General features: G+C 51.6%; 1 protein-coding gene across 1 annotated transcript in view; it reads right to left on the reverse strand.

The window, feature by feature from the left end:
- Positions 1-8,931, reverse strand: part of LOC125948807 (uncharacterized) — a 12,643-nt gene extending 3,712 nt beyond the window's left edge. Inside the window, exon 1 of the mRNA XM_049675244.1 lies at positions 8,320-8,931. Within this exon, the coding sequence (XP_049531201.1) occupies positions 8,320-8,345 (26 nt within the window). The 5' untranslated portion in view covers positions 8,346-8,931. The remainder of the gene's footprint in view (positions 1-8,319) is intronic.
- Positions 8,932-16,277: the final 7,346 nt, after the last annotated feature.

The following is a 16,277-nucleotide window of genomic DNA, read 5'->3' on the forward strand; positions in this document are numbered from 1 at the left end:
AACGGCGACCGTACGGGCGCGATACCGTTAGTATCATTTGCCCCGGCGCGATAAGCGTGTGCCAGCGTCGCCTGCTGCAGTCGGCAGCACCAGGATCCCGGACCCCTTAGAACCCGATGCGAGGAACGGAATGGTGGCGACGCGCCGTTGGTCATTAAATCACCGGCACGATCGACGGTCGACGGTTCTGTGAAACGTATAATCCGGACCCGGACCGGACCGAAGACCGCCTTTTCGCATGTATTATTGATAAGCTATGGCTATGGTCAGTACACGCTGGAGCAGAGCAGAGCAGAGCAGCGCAGAGAGAGTTCAGGACATTAGCACCTTCGGGGCAACTCACGTACCGGGGAAGGGGGGATGGGAAATGGTCAAGAACTGCGGAAAGGAGGAAAACTGCAAATCTCGCTCCGGTTCCGTTTCGCGGATCGCTTTTCATGGTTCACGATCACGACGGTTCTCGACGGCACTCGATGCCGATGCCCTACGATATCGGTTGCCCTACGTTAGATGCCATTGACCATATGAGGATGTGGTGGACGAATCGGAATCGATGGATGGACCCTGGCCCCTGGCCACTGGCCGCTGGCCTGTTTTTCCGACGTATCCAGCACCCCAGATTTCGATGCGAACGGTGGGAACTGTGATCTTCGGTGCGTCGTTGTTGACGTCGACCATCATACCATGTCGGTCGATCGTGTGATGCCCGGTATGGTGCATCCCGGAACTATCTCGCTTGGTGCGCTGCCGCGCTGGGGGGTTGACCGCCGATGCCGGCCGAGCAATGATTTAATGACTCTCTCTCGAAACCCATCTCGTAATCGAGGACGAGGATCGCGGGTGAGGGCGATGAGGGCGCTGAAGGTTCAGGTGGATCGTAAAAGTTGGAAGCCATAAAAACGGGGCCATCGAGCGAGCCTCGTGATCGAGCGCTGTTAGTAACGCAGCACCTGCCATGCCACCACCACCACCTGAGCTCAAGTGCCTTAGAAGTCGGGGAGTGCCTCGTGGTCTGGGGTCTAGCGGAAGACCATTCCCCGGAGGCCAGAGAAGAAGAACCACTTTTAATCGCTTCTGTGTGTTGTGTTCTGGACGTCGTCGTCTCTCGTCGCTTCGTTATTCCCGCAGCGTAAACGTAGCGTTGGATTTTGCGCATTTCTGGCAATTATTGACGTTACGGCGGTCGGTCAGGAGGGAACCGTTCTGGAACGACGACGACGATGGCGACGACGACGTCGAGGCGGCCATCGTGAAGGCGAATGACACCGGGAGCTGCCGATTACCATCATCCTCTGCTTCAGCTCCAACACCTAACCTCACTTTTGCGCCGAGCGCTCGTGGCGAGGCTCTTTGGCCAGCCAGCGGTTGGCTAGAACCGTGGCCACTCAACCGTGAAGCGAAGAATCGGTTTTTGGAGGTGTTTGGAGGACGGCGAAAGCAACGCAGAACCACGGTCCGGTTTTGCTGTTCTGTCTAGAACAACAACTAAAACCCCGGAGGGGGCCCCTGGGTTTTGGGAGCCAGTTTTTCCAGTTGTACCACGTCGCGGAAAAGCGGCCCATGACTCCCTCTCCCCTCCCCCCCTCTCCTCTCAAGAAAGGCGTAAAAAGCTAAGCAGTTCTATTGACCTTTTTCACGCGCCCGCACCAAAAGGCGCGCGCCGCTAATTCGGACGCAAGACTCGTTCTCTCCTAGGGGTTTTCGCTATTCTCTTCTGCCGGTGCTGAGATCGCTCGCTGGCTGCCGAACCGTAGTACAGTTACGGGGTGTATAGGGGTCGCGTGCAGCTCTTGGCATGCCGCGTACTTAGCGAAGACCTGAGTTGTATTGTAGAACAGATGGGGTGCAAGAAAACAACGAATTGCGAATGAGTTGGTGAGCTGTTGGCGTTCGTCTGCGTCTCGCGCCGGGACCCTGACATGGAATTCGGTAATGGCAACCGACGGACGCCGGGTTTGCGGCTGATCCGGCCGGCCGATAAGAGCGCGCGCCGCGCTGAGATGCTGCTAATGGTCCATCAAGTTTCGTGGCGAACAAATGAGATGTCGGATAAGAACATCAAAGTGTTTTTGTTGCCCCTTCTCTCCAGTTAGTAATGGAGGAAGGGAGTGAATAGAGTGGTAATGGTTAGTTTAAAGTAAAACAGTAATGTCCAACTCATTATCCTGTATGCCTCTGGACAATTTAAGATGTTACTCTCTGATGTTAGCTCCTATGTAAGTCCACTGCAATTATAAAAGTACATGAATAAGTTCAAGTACATATGGCATGTATTTAAGGTACAAGATGTGTTCCTACGTGATTACGTCAGTTTACATTCGAACACATCGCACATCAAGAAAGAAGCTTCCGGTATAACAGATAAAGGCTACTTTTGAAACAAAAAAAAAAATTCTTGGCTCGATATAACTGACCATTTTATTTGCGTTGTCAAATGTTGATGCTCTTGGGACAGAAGTGTTATATTATTTGTCCAACCAATGTTCTGCCTCTATCAGTTTTGTTTCAATAAACACAAACACTGTTTTCTGATGGCACGGAATTCCTTTTTATCTACTGATTGGAAGTAATGAAGTAGCATTACTAAAACTTTAATAACTCATATAATAATGATCCGAAAGGGATAAAAAAATAGTAGTACACCTAAAGGAGTCTGTTCTATTGAACCACTAAGTGATTGTTGTGATATAATTGATCTTTATATTTCAGACCGGAAACTTATTGACCAATGTATTAGTACAGATGCTGCGCAGGTTCCTATTGCTTCTTGTTAATACTCGATAGAAACTGGATCGATGAAATTCCGTATTTTAATTCCCCCCACGAGACACTGGCGCCTCCGGCCATTACTCGTGAACTCGACAACGTGCCAGTTATCGCAAACAAACCGTCGGTGATGTTCTGGTTCGTTAGTCGGAAGTGGATTACCACGCAACAAAGCGCACGGGGTGATTGTGCCCGTGGAATTGCCAATGAATCATGGAGGTTGGAATTATGGAAAGCCAGTACGAGCGTCGTGCTGCTGCTGCTGCTGCTTTCCAGATAACATTCCTCGTACTTCGTTTCGTCCATCGGTGAGTCACGATCAAAGTCATGATTCAGCGGCAGTAGTGCGATCCATCGTCGTGCGATTCTTAAACGAAAGACAAGAGCACAAAGAGCGACGACGAAGACGACGACGAAGACGGCGACAGCGTCTCGTTCTCCATCTCGTTCGCACCCTTTTCTGGCCTGTCCAATTTCTCTCCAAGTCTCAATCATCATTATTAGCAAAAGGCGCGCACCCGTTTGACAACCTAATTGGGCTAGAACATGTGAAGCAGAATCCAGAGCGACGGCGATGAAGTTGTCAAAACCCGAAACCCGACCAACGAACTGCCGGTGGCCAGCTTTTTGCGCTAATCAATTGGCCTATTCCATTCTGGCATGGTCCCCTCCCTTCCTCCCCGGGTGGGGCATTCCGTCCACTTGACACACAAATTTCCATTTTCACTCCAACGACTAACGGCATCTGGTTGCGTTTACCAGGCTAATCCACTTGACCAATGCTGCGATGCTGTGGAAGAGGGTGGGAGGAGGGTTCGGGAACAAATAAATTTGTTTATTCACCAGCCGCAGCACCACCACCACCACTACTACCCCTTCACTCGGTCACAGCACAATTAGCTTGGCAGTTTTCCCAGACTCTTCCTAAAAGAGGTTTTCTCGTCGATCGCCGATCGCGCACGGTCCGTTTCTGCGGGAACCAATTTCCATTTTCCGGCGAGCAGACGGAAAAACAATCCTTCTTTTTCTTCTACCCGCGCTGTAAGCGGTCGTCACTCCATCAAACGTCGTCGCCGTCGTCGCCGTCGTCGTCGGCAGATTAATGAGTCGTATTAAGACGGATGCTCGTCGCTCGTGCGTTCGATGAGAGAAAGGGTTTTTGATTTAATTTTCCATCTTGCCCACGTAAAGGGGGTGTGGGGGGGGGGGGGGGTGGGAAAATTGGACCGAAGGCCGCTTCGGTCTCTTTTCTTTTTTCTCTTCTACACGTTAAATAAATCATTTTTCCACTCACTTTTGGCAAACAACAAAAAAAAACGCTGTCCGAGAAAATCGGCAACCCCGGTGGCCACCCAGCGGCTCATAACGCTCACCATCACGCGCTTATGTCGTCCTCATCCTTCTCTCTCTCTCTCCCCTTTTGCAACGTTTCAAAGTCCGGGCGTTTACTTTCGGACTCTTTGGGGCGGAAAAATCAATCAATCGTCCCCGGGACGGATTCGAATCCGGTTGTGGTTCGATTCTGCGCCGGAATCTACTCTCCAACTTTCCCTCCCAAAATGAAAAAAAAAAAACGGCAGTCGACAAACCCCCCCAACTGCCATCTTTAGCCCCTTCGGTCCGCCGGTTGGGCTTCCTTCTAGTAGTTCGAACGGTTCGAACAGTCCACTAATTAGCTTCTGGCGTAATCTCTTTGATTATTCTGGTTTTTTCTGCCTACCAGATGGTCCACGTTGCACTCTCGTCACCACCACAGCAGCACACGCTGTGCCGTGACGTTCACGAGAAGGTTAGCACGAACCTCGAGGCGATCGAACGGCGACCCTATTTACGATCATGCTTTCGGATAATGAGCAGCAGCAACAACAACCTAGAACCGTGGTACGCCGCAGCATCATCATCACCTTTCCCGGGCCGATGATTAATCGATCGTCTTCGTCAAGCAGCAGCAGCAGCCCCCTGGGGAGGAAAAGCGTCTGATTTTTTATGGCGCTCCAGCGATATTCTCATTACCGGCCGGGATGAACCGCGGTTTCGGTCGCATCGGCACCGCGGGAATATGTGTCACCTGACAGGCAAACGCGGGGAACGGGGGGAGGGTGCATTTCATCACCAACAGCAGCAGCAGCAGCAGAAGCTGGAACTGGAGTGACTCGTGGAGTGTTCTGCTTCTACTATCTGCGAGCCAGTCACCGATCGGTGACACCGATCTCCATCTCGGGGAAGGGTGGACGCCAGTGGAGAGGGAAATGGACGCATACCTTCGAAGGGGCGCACGCCACTAATGAATCCCGGCCCCGGTCCCGGTCCCGGTTTTGTTTGTCCGTTAAACCGAAAACTCATCCCCAAAAACCAGACTGCGACGGTTACGGAACGGATCGTTGCCCGGAGGCCACGAGGCTTCTGGGAGCCGGGAGTTCTTATCTTGCCGGCGCCACCGACAGCACAACGCTGACGACACCCCGTTATGAGCGGTCGCCAACAGAACAGACGGGTCGGTTGGCGCACTCCAACCACGCGAAGCGTGTCGTGATGATCGCTCCCGATCGTGATTTGCGCAAAACTGCCGCAATTTCATCATTAAATCATTATGCTCTTCCCCCGACGTGCGTGTGTGTGTGTGTGTGTGAGTGTGCCGGAACGAAACGGTACCTCCAGAACCACCCGGGAACCGCGCGATTGCCCGATAAGCGTGTCAAGTGCCGTTCTTGGGACCATATTAGGACCGGGGGTTGGATGTAGGGGCCAACTTCTAGCCCCATTAACCGGGCTAATGTGTGCCAGGATCCCGTGGTGCCCGTGGTGCAAAAAGGCTCCCCGCTACTACAACTACGCGCACCACTAATGACAGCTGGACCCCTACGGACCTGGTGTGCTAATGAGAGTTGCCTCCAAAAATGGGGCCGGGGTGTGTTTTTGGCTTAAAATTGGGAATGAGATCATCTCCACGGCGGTGTAATCTAACCAACCCGTAAGCAGCAGTAGCAGCAGACCCCCTATTCGGTGTCAAACATAATGATGGATTCCTCATTTTTTGTTTCCCCAGAAGAAAGAGAGAGAGAGCGGCCTCCCCGCAGTTCAGTCCATTGTTTGAGGTTAAGGATTTTCGCACATTTTCGGCGCCCGTTGCCATGGCCACGGCCACACCGACAACTTCATCAATTCGGCTGCAACATTTGCAATGGCGGTCACTGAAAAAGTGGGACACCACGGAGAGGAAGCTCAAAGCTCGAGCCCCGAGGCTATCGGTTGTTCCCCTTTTTTTGTTTTGGGTTCGATCCCGGGCGGCCGGGCCGGGCCGGTTGTTGTGCCAACAACGCGACAGCGATGATTGGCGACCGGTTGTCATGGAGACGACCACGGCCACCCCTCGTGTAGCCCTCGAAAAATCCCCCCGACCTAAAACAAACAAAACAAACAAGATAAGCATCGGAGAGGCCGCCAACTCCGGTGTGACGGATCCGATTCCACTTCCGATCGGACCGGATAGAGATCCGGTCTTGGCACGCGATGGCGTACGCCGGCCGCCGGTAGTAAGCTTCCAGCGACGCTTCCATCGCCCTTCGTCACGTGATGAACGGACGGAACGGAGCTCTTTGATGGGGGAGAGAGAGAGATGCGGTTGCTGCTGCATTAAAGCAGTTCACATTGTTCCCTAACGGGGGGGCGAACGATGGTCGGTCGCTTCCGCATTGCGCATCTTCTCGCAATCGCACCAAAGACCTTCGCTCTTCGCGTGGCCATCGCGAAGACGAGGGTTGGTGGCCGTCAAAACCGACGGGGAACGGTGAGAGCCTTGCCTTTGTAATGTGCTCCATTCTGCTACGAAATTTATGTTCCGCTGCTACGCACTCCGGCGCGACGAATGATCTCTAGCCGGGCCACGATGGTGATGGTTTTATGCTCCCGAGTGTGTGTGCGTGCGTGCGTGTGTGTGTGCGCGTTGCTGTGTGTCTGGAGGTACTTATTTCGATCTAATTGGCTGGCAACAGAAAAGATTATCAAAACGCCATTAACAGCGACGCCACCGCCAGCAGCAACAGGTGGAAAGCCAGAACTCCACGACGTCGCCGTCGACGACGCCAGCGACGCCGACGACACCGAGTCCCGGTTCCGTTCGGGCTGGAAATCGGGGAGGATTGAACTTGTCAACCTCTCCCGGGGAGGGGCCATGGTTGGTGAATGCTACAGAAAAGGGGATGGTGGTGGGTTGCTGCAGAAGATACCTATGAGCCGGCAGCCGCCCCTCATCCGCCACCATCACCACCACCACCACCGGTCATAACCATTAACCTGTTCATTCTCGCCCCAAGAAGTCCGACCAAGAGCGAGGGCCAAGGGTACCGTTTGCTGCCGCCTCCCCACCCACCGATCAGCAAATAGAGAGTTGTGCGTGAGTGCGTGTGCATGTGTACGTGTGTGTGTGCTTGGAGTCACTTCATCGCGAGCATCACTTGCAGGCACCGTTTGTACGCATATATGATGGGTGTTTGCGTTCTTTGCGTTCGTTTCTTGGAAGGGAAAAAAACCCGGCAAACAGTCCAGACGAGTGAGAGAGAGAGAGAGAGAGAGAAGGACAGAAAGGAAAGGACCGAGAGGAAGTCAGAATTCCAGCTCGCCAGCGTGCAAAACGACTGCAAAAACGGGGGTCTACACTGCATCAGGAACGTACACACACACGTGTGCTGCTGCAACTTGGGCCACGCCGAAGATGAAGTTCCAATCTGCTGCTGCAGTTCTTTACCAACGTGCTCTCTCTCTCTCTCTATCTCTCTCTCTCTTTTTTTTCTTATATCTCTCTCCCTTGCATCGGGCACAACACTAATAATGTGTCCGGACCTCGCGTCTAACGCTCATGTTGCAAGATTCAGGTTCAGCGGCTTCGCGACGCATCGTCCGGACTTTCCGGCATCCATCCGGTGGTCCGCGGAACTCCTCTGCCCTTCGCCGGGACAAACCGCGGGTTTGCGAATATTTATGTGAATGTGGTTTTGTGTCTTTCTCTCTCTCTCTCTCTGCGCCGATTTCTCGCCGGTTGTTGGGGCGGCAAAAAAAATATGAAAAATCCCTCCCTCCGAAACTGCAACATTCTTCTTCTTCTTCACATCTCAAGTCTGTGGTCACTGCAACGCCACACCAAGGGGGACCATAAGTCGCCCAACCCAGAACTGGAAACGATGCGCAATGGGCACACTTTACATAAACCGTGCGCGCGCGCGCGCCACACACATGAACCATTGGTTGGTATGGTTTGGTGCCGAAGGCGAAAGGCTCCATACCTCGGTATGCCATTTGCTTTTGGTGCACAAAACGTGAAGAAGAACACCGGCAACGGCACCGGTGGAAAATGAGAAGAAAACCCTTTTTTTTTTGGCAACGGAATTCGCTTCCTCCGAACGAAACGCTTGCGATAAGCGGAGATGCCGCGGTACTGACTCTTGTATCGCGAGAGGAAGACGAGGTTTGTGGGAAGGAAATGACGAAGAATCAGGGCACCCAACCGACCGACATGGGCGGATATCATGGGGCGGATGTAGAATGGACGGTACTTACGGAAATCGATTGCTGCACATCATCATCGGGCGGCGATCGGTCGGCGATCGGTCGATCGGAATATCTCAGCAGAGGCTCGAGAGCTATGGGCACCGAGCGCGCGCGCCGCTGGTGGTCTCGGTGCGACGGATGGCGACGGGACCGGCAAAACACTTGACGCTTTTCCTCTCCCCCCCACTTCCACTCCCACTCCGATCGGTACGGATTAGTTTCGTCTGCTTAACGTCAACCGCCGCTTCTTCCTCTTCTTCCACTTGAACTAGACGAATCGCGGCCACTACCTGATTACGATGTTCACGCGCGTACACCCCCTGCTCCCAGGTCCCCCTCAGTCCCTCACCGATCCCTTGTTGCTACAATCAACAATCGGGCTGCAAAGCACTCAACTACTCGCACTACCCGCTGGCGCTGGTTCGTCGCTGCTGGAGCGTTGAAGTCACTCGATAGAGATTGCGATCAGCCGATGCGCGCCGTTGAAATGCGAATTCGCTTCGGAGGCTTTTTGCGTTTTAAAAACACGGAATTTTCGGGAAACAACGTGAGAGAGAAGAAAAAAGACGGATGGATGGCGCTTGGAGAGCGACGTGTCTGCTCACCACGAAGGTACCGGTCAGAGTGAAGCGGTACGATCGGTCGGTCTCACCAAGAAGCTTGCCCGCTCGCTGGCTCGCTGGCTCTCGGTGCAAATCAACATGCGCCAAAGGCTCGGGTACTGCACGAAGATGCTCCTCCACCTATACTCCAACTGCTGCTGCTGCTGCTGCTGCTGGTGCTGATGCTGAAGATGCTGAAGATCTTTCAGCATGTGATCGTTCGCTCCCTTTCACTCGCATGGTGTTTACGCTGTAGCTCTCACGCTCGCTCACTCACTCGGTGGATGATATGTGTGTGGTGTGCCGTCGGAAGCGCTTCGGGAATGAAGCGAAAGTTCGGATGATTTGTACGGATGATAGAACGACTTTGACGAAGCACGGGACGTCCGCGGGCTCCAACAGCGCGCGCGATCTTTATTGCACGGTGGGAGCAAGTGGTGATCGTGATGGATAAAACTGAATGGTCAGGGATGAAATTAGTTGCTCTAATCAATCATCGGAATGTGTATTAAAGGGATCACCTGATAAGCACCTGTTAATTTGACAAACATTTTAAGCACTCAACACTAGCTCTTAAACTTTCTAATGATCTTCAATCGTTAATAACGTACCATACTTTATTTCTAGTAACTTCGTGCAACATAATATCGTTTCTAAAGCAATAGTAGATTATCTTCTTATATTATTGGTCTAATATATGATCAAAACACAACAGCTCCTGTTAGGATTGTTCAAGAAGATCTTTAGGAAGGATCTCTAGGATTGAAATGAAATGAATTTCGATGGACCTCGTCGCGGTTGCCGCTCATTGGATTTAGAAAATGTTTTAGGATTATTTCAATGCCTACTGCATTATTTAAAGTATGAAATAAAAATCCACATTCTTTAAACAATTGATCCAATCAATTCATCTATGTATTTCATCAAATCATTCGTAGTAGCATTTTCCCAGACTTTACTGAAGATCATAAAGACTGAACTCAACCGAAGATCATAAATACTCCACCAAAGAGACACACATATGATTCAACGACCGTCTTTGGTGCTTCACATTTCTCTCGCTTTCGGTCGTGCTTCCCAATCCGCATTTTTGCTTCGGCACGCATCGATCCAGGAAGGTTCGCAGGCACACATACGTACACAGACACACACACATATCGTCCACCAGCATCTACAGTTCCAGCTATTCCGACCTTTTTCGTTGCCGTTTTTTTTGTTGTTTTTTGCAGGTGCGCTACCACCCATCGTCGCGATATGTGGAGCCTGTGGCGATCATCGTTGATCATCCTCCACGGCAAACGCACGCAACTGACCCCGGACCGTGCCGTGAGCCGGGAGAAAGGAAGAGAGAGAGAGAGAGGGCACGCGGAAGGGGGGTTTGTCTTCAGAATCGTCTTGAGACTTTTCTCGTCCGATTTGCTGCTGCCGATGAGCCGTGGTTTGTTGGTTTGGAGCCTCGCGTGCCCCCCGAGCCCAAAAGAAACAGAGAGATAGAGAACAAACAGAGAGAGAGCGCGAAGGAATGGAAGGCAGAGGAGCAACTCGAGATCGCAAACGTTCCGTAGGCGAGAGATAGATGGATGGATTGATCCCACCCAGAAGTCCGGGGAGAACACACATAGGCGATGCTGGCAGCGTGCCGAGAATGGAGAAAACGCATCCCAATGGCCTGAGTCATATGCACCGACGCATATGCATATGCATCTCAGTATGTGTGTTTAAAGAGTTGGTGAAACACAAGACACAAGACACACAATCGTCCAGCATGCGTTGTCGTCGCTTGAAGATGCGCCCAATTCCTGGCCCAGGGTCCCGCGTCCCGGGTGCTCCCTGCGCACCGTCACGTCCCTAATCCCACGGACACCACGGAAAGCAGCCATCAGTAGGCCATGAATGGAATGGTGAGGATGGATCTCTGTGATCTCTTCCAAGGCCCTCGGCGGGGGTCATCTTCAAACGTGCGGCTCACGCGGTGTGTAATACTTTTTCCCAGCCTCTCTGCCTCCCTCGGCACCTCTCTGGCCACCTTGGCCCTCTCTGGCCACCTTGGGGGAGAAACTGGGACAAGTGCCACCAATAGAAGAAGCGAAGCGAAGCCACAGTCCATTCGCGGTCCATTCGCGGTCAATGCGGCGGCGTGCGCCTTATACGGAAGGCGGAGAGTTCGACGACAACCGGGCATGAGCATGCTTCGGTAGGGGCTGCTGGTCACCAGAGACACGATGTCTCTAAACCCGCCACCGAGAACGGAGAGAGATGCTGCTGCTGCTGCTGTTGGTGGTGGTAGTGGTAGCGGTGGTGCAGTAAGGCACGAAATGCGGTCAACGTTTGCCCAGAATGGAGCTTTGGGGATGATTTGCGAGGATTATCCCAGGCCTTATGGGAGTTGGGGCTCCTCCTTCCAGAGACACTTGTACCTCTTGCGCGACCAACACACCCTCACAACCTCCTTCGCCCGCGAGCCCGTGAGCCCGGGAGCATTCCCTTCGCGACGCGAGAACTCACCACGAGAGGGGCTTTGAGGTGAAGAGGTGCCTCGACACCACCACCACCATTACCAGCCCTGCGGTCATCGTGCGATCGCCCCAAGAAGGTAGTAAAAAGTGAACTTTCTCGTGGCAAGAGATGCAAACCAAGGGACTCCTGTCGATGATTGAGGTTTCTTCTGTTGCTTCTGCGCTCGCCGGCACTCGGACCAATGGACGGACAAAGGGGGCCAGCAGACGATGCTCGATCGGCCAATGGATCGATGGCGACAAGAGGGGCCACGGGACGGGACGCAAGATTCTGATTGCCGCGTGCGATGTGCAGCGAACCTTTCTACCCTTTCCCCGGTCCCTGTGTGCTTGTTTACATCGTGGTCACAACATGGTTTTGTGGTTGTCGGTTTTTTTTTCTCTCTCTTCTTTGAACCCCCCCTGCTCCAGGAGGCCACATTCCCCTGCGCCACCGTGGCCGCGGCCGATGATCGATCGAGCGCAAACCAATCGCAAAGGTGACGAACACACACAGACACACCTTAGCCGACCTTAAGGTCAAACGGTGAGGTGGAACATGGAATGACTTTTCCTTTTTCGAAACCTGGCACCTTCCTCCCGGATGGACGGACGGAAGCTGTGGCCCGGAGGCGCAGGAAGGACAACTTCCAAGCTGCCCGATTTGGTGAAGCTATTTTTGTGGACTTTTCACAGGTCATCTCTCCTCCTCAACGGCAGCAGCAGCAGCAGGAGCCGGGCGTCCACATCATCGTATTGTCCCCGTTCGCACGTTGCCGCCCGGTTTTTGGCCACGCGCGGTTCGCTCCACACTAGGCCAGCGATCCTTTTTCGTCCACGGTGGTGGCGATGGATCCATTTAACAATAAACATCTCAATGGCGCATTAATTGCGCACTGCGGCGACGATGACGACGATGACGATGACGATGATGAGGTGATGAGCGACGCGATGATGCGATTGCCCGCCCGCGGTGAGTGGGAGAAGCCGCGAAGCCGTGGCCGGCAGCAAGAATAGAGATTCTTGATTTGCGTCGCGCGATCGCCCGCGCCCGCGCTTCGCATAGCTATTTTTAATTGATGGCAAACATACAAAATTTCTGTTTACGGTCTGCGAGCGGCCATCGATTGTTATTCCATTCTCACCGCAGCTCTGGCGGATGCGGATGGGAATGGATTGCGTTCTTTCGGGCCAAAAGTAGATTCCTTCTGAAGCTAGAGATGCCACATGAGCATGAGGTTTGGGGTGTTATGAGGCCATCTTGCCGCAGGTGGACAGGTAGAGAAGCTTCTAATGATGGTGTCATGTTGCTAGTCACTCCGGATCGCTTGCCAATATACACGATCGACCGATCGATCGATCGAATCCAGGTCCAGATTTCACACCTCGAACGGAAGCAGCCCATCAGTAGCGGCATTGGTAAGTGTGTCAGCGTCGCCGTTTTGCTCGAAACCGGAGGCCACATTTTACGGCTTCAGTTAAAAACAATTTCCATTCCTCTTTCATTCAGATACCTCGAGCGCCGTGGCCGGTTCCGCTATCGTACCTAATACTGTATTGATCTGATGTGACACTTGTCTCCCCTCCCACCCCTTCATACCGGATCTCTCATACGGATCTCATCGGTCGCATCGGTCGCATCGGTCACGTCGAATCGAAGACAAACCGTCGTCGAGGTTGGCCTCAAAAGGCCGGTTAAACGAAAGTCAAAATATATCAGTCAATGTCACGGCATGTCAGACACTCCTCCGGTGGGGGGGGCACTGTCCTGAAAGTGCCCCCTCCTCCCCCTCCCTTCGTTTCTTCTCCCTTGCTTTCACAGGTTCAGCAAGGCGCCAGCAAATGCGTGCTGCGTTAGTAGCCTGTTGCTACTACTACTGCATTCACACGCATTTGGGGGCCCCAGCCAATTATGCATAATGCACCGCACGATCGGGGTTGGCCGCGGTGCACCGTGGTGCACCACAGTGATCTTCGCACGCTTCCCACCCAACAACAACAAGGTCGGCTACCAGTTTTGCTTTGCAAAACGATGCGACCCCCTCCCTCTGTGGGGAGAGAGAGAAATGCGCTTCGCTATTAAATTGCGCCGAGAGGAGTGCGGGGTGCGGGAGAGAGCATAAACGTAGAAATGGGTGAGAGCGTTTCGCGCCGCGCCTAAAAGGAAACCATTTTACAATAATGAACCACTTCAAAGTGCAAGATTCCCAGCGGTGGTAAGTGGCCCTGCCCCTGCAGACCCCGGCCCCGCAGTTAGCCTGTTGGAGTGAAGGTTTACGAGTGAAGGTGAGATGAAACTCGTTATGATTCTTCCTAGAAAAGAGCTAATGAATTTATTTGGGCTGGCGTTTTAATGGTTTTGTTTTGTGAAGCAGCGATGCCGAGCGATTAGCATTGAGGGGCGGCTGGTTTGCCTGCAGTGGCTGGTGGTTGGTGGCTAATAAACACGGCCCTTCACGGTGATCATCAATCACGCAGAAAAAAGAGGGGGGAACCATCATGCGCAGCATGTTTGTCTTTGCGGCTAACGAGAGCTATGCTGTTCTCACCGGAAACGTCGACTCAAGATGTATGGCAAAGTTATTTGAATAACCTTTTTTTTTGCTTCACATACAGGTAGATAACGAGAAATTTTAAGAGAACACAAAATGCATCATGCGTTCAAAATGGGACCAACGAACCGGAATCAGTTTGGGAAAAAGAACGTGAAAGCAATCGTGCATATCTCTCTGTACGAAAGAAGCGCTGAAAACATTTCATATCATGTAAATAAACGACGGTTAACTTCATGGTTCAATAAGGCGTGTAAGAAGTTTATTTGCGAATTATTAAAAAAATTATTATGAAAATTATTTATGAAACTCTGCTGCTTTGAATTTATTGCATTTCAGAAAATCAGACAAACTCCTTTCAACAACAACGGATCAAACATCGGTGGACGATGAATTGCGATGTGTATTGCACATCATGCTGTAACCCTTTTTCAATCGTCGCTTACATTATAAAGAGAGCTAATGTAGTTCCGGCAAGGAATTAATGCTTATTGACTTGGTGCATGACAATGGACAAGAACATATTGTGCGTTACTCAAGGGGTCAAACGATGAAGGATAAAACGGTGATGCGGCTGATGGAAAGATGGCTCGTGACGCTTCCATTTATTCTCTTTTATTCAAATGAACTGTCGATCGATCTTCTAGAAGCTGCGATCATTGCCGATGAATCCCGTACCATTAGCAATCATTTGATTAACTTCATGTTCTAAAGTTACACCATACTAGCGTAGCGGTTGGCCTCTATTCCGATATCTTCCAGAGCGTTGTGGAGCTGGTCGTGAGAGAACCTCTGACTGGATACTGATCGCATTCAGAGTTCTCCAAGGATGACGTATTGTAACGAGTTTACAAGATCTATCTGCCCGTTTCTCGGGTGCTCTGGCCCTATTTGAGCTCATCTCTCAATTCGTACGTAAAGTGAAGATCGAAGCAGAGAAAGGGTGTTTTGATGGGGCGCTGGGGGGTTTCGAGAGTTTTGTGCGGATAACGCTAGAGGGTGCTGACTGTATGAAATAACTGAAGGCGCAATCCTCGTTGCGAACAGCCGTTTTTAATTTAAATTACAACATTTCCATCTTTTGCACGTCCGGAACCGAGTTGAGCATTGAATACACATTAACAGAAGCGTTATTCACTTAAAACCTTGAACAGATTGCTCTAGAGTCCTGCGGTGAAACAAATTTAGAAATTAAAGCAAGCTATTGTTGGACGGACGTTTATACTGTTCCGATCTCAGCAAGCTTCGCGATAGTTTGCATCCCGAAGAACCGCTTGAATGTCTGGTTTTAGAAAATATTTTTTGTCCGCTGAATTTATGTTATCAAAATTATAAAAGCCCATCCGACGAAGTCATCGGGATCGATGGAGCACAATCGTGGAAATCGAGTGCCGGTGAACGACGAAGATGCGCTCATCGATCAGGCTCGTCAAAATCTTTCCAACAACTGGGAGTATCAGGCAGATTCACAGGATGATCTCAGCCTCTTCAGCCCACCGTCTTCGTCGTCCAAGCTGAGCTTCACGTCAGATTCGTCCGAAAGTGATATCTGCTACGTGCCACCGACGAGAGATGCTGATCCGATTGTGGAGCTTCCCTCAACACCGAAAAAGGATGCTCAGCGATCGCGACACCCTTCCCAGGAACAGATCGTATCCCCGCAAGTAATTGGAGCAGCTTTGGAACACTCCGGTACAGTGCTGATGCAACGATCGCTAGACAATCGTCTACCAGAGCAGCTACGGGAGATGCAAGCGTTGATGCGCACCGATGAGGAGTTGGTTCTGGTGAAGCAACCGAGCATGAAAAAGATGCTTTCGCAGCCTGCGTTCAACAATGAAACGATCCGAAGGTTTCTTGAACACTCCGAAACGATGTTTAACTTGGTGCACGATGCTAGCTCCGTTAGTGGGCAAATGGAAGACGCCCGGGAGACAGAAAGTTCTTCTAATCGATTACAACCGAAGGGGAAAACAGCAGACCGTGCCGCTGGTACCCAACCGAAGGATGAGAATGTGGCAGGCAACGAGTTCATAGGATGTTTTAGCCGCAATAACGATATGGTGATGTATAAACGAAAAGTAGGGAACCGAAAACCACAACCCACGAACGAGGCAACCAAGAAAGATACTAGGCAATCGATCGAAAATATAGATAATCTCATCGTCCAACACGCAGAGTGCCTACAGGAAGCGGAATCGATAAAGAAACCTTGGGTTCAGATTTGTCGTGCCGATGAAGACAATCTTCTAGCCTTACTGACCTTCTCCGAAGAGTCTTCGGCCGTCCTGAAAACATCGAATGCAACACTGCAGCAA

This window comes from Anopheles darlingi, chromosome 2 (genome assembly GCF_943734745.1).
Source record: "Anopheles darlingi chromosome 2, idAnoDarlMG_H_01, whole genome shotgun sequence".
Lineage (NCBI taxonomy): Eukaryota > Metazoa > Arthropoda > Insecta > Diptera > Culicidae > Anopheles > Anopheles darlingi.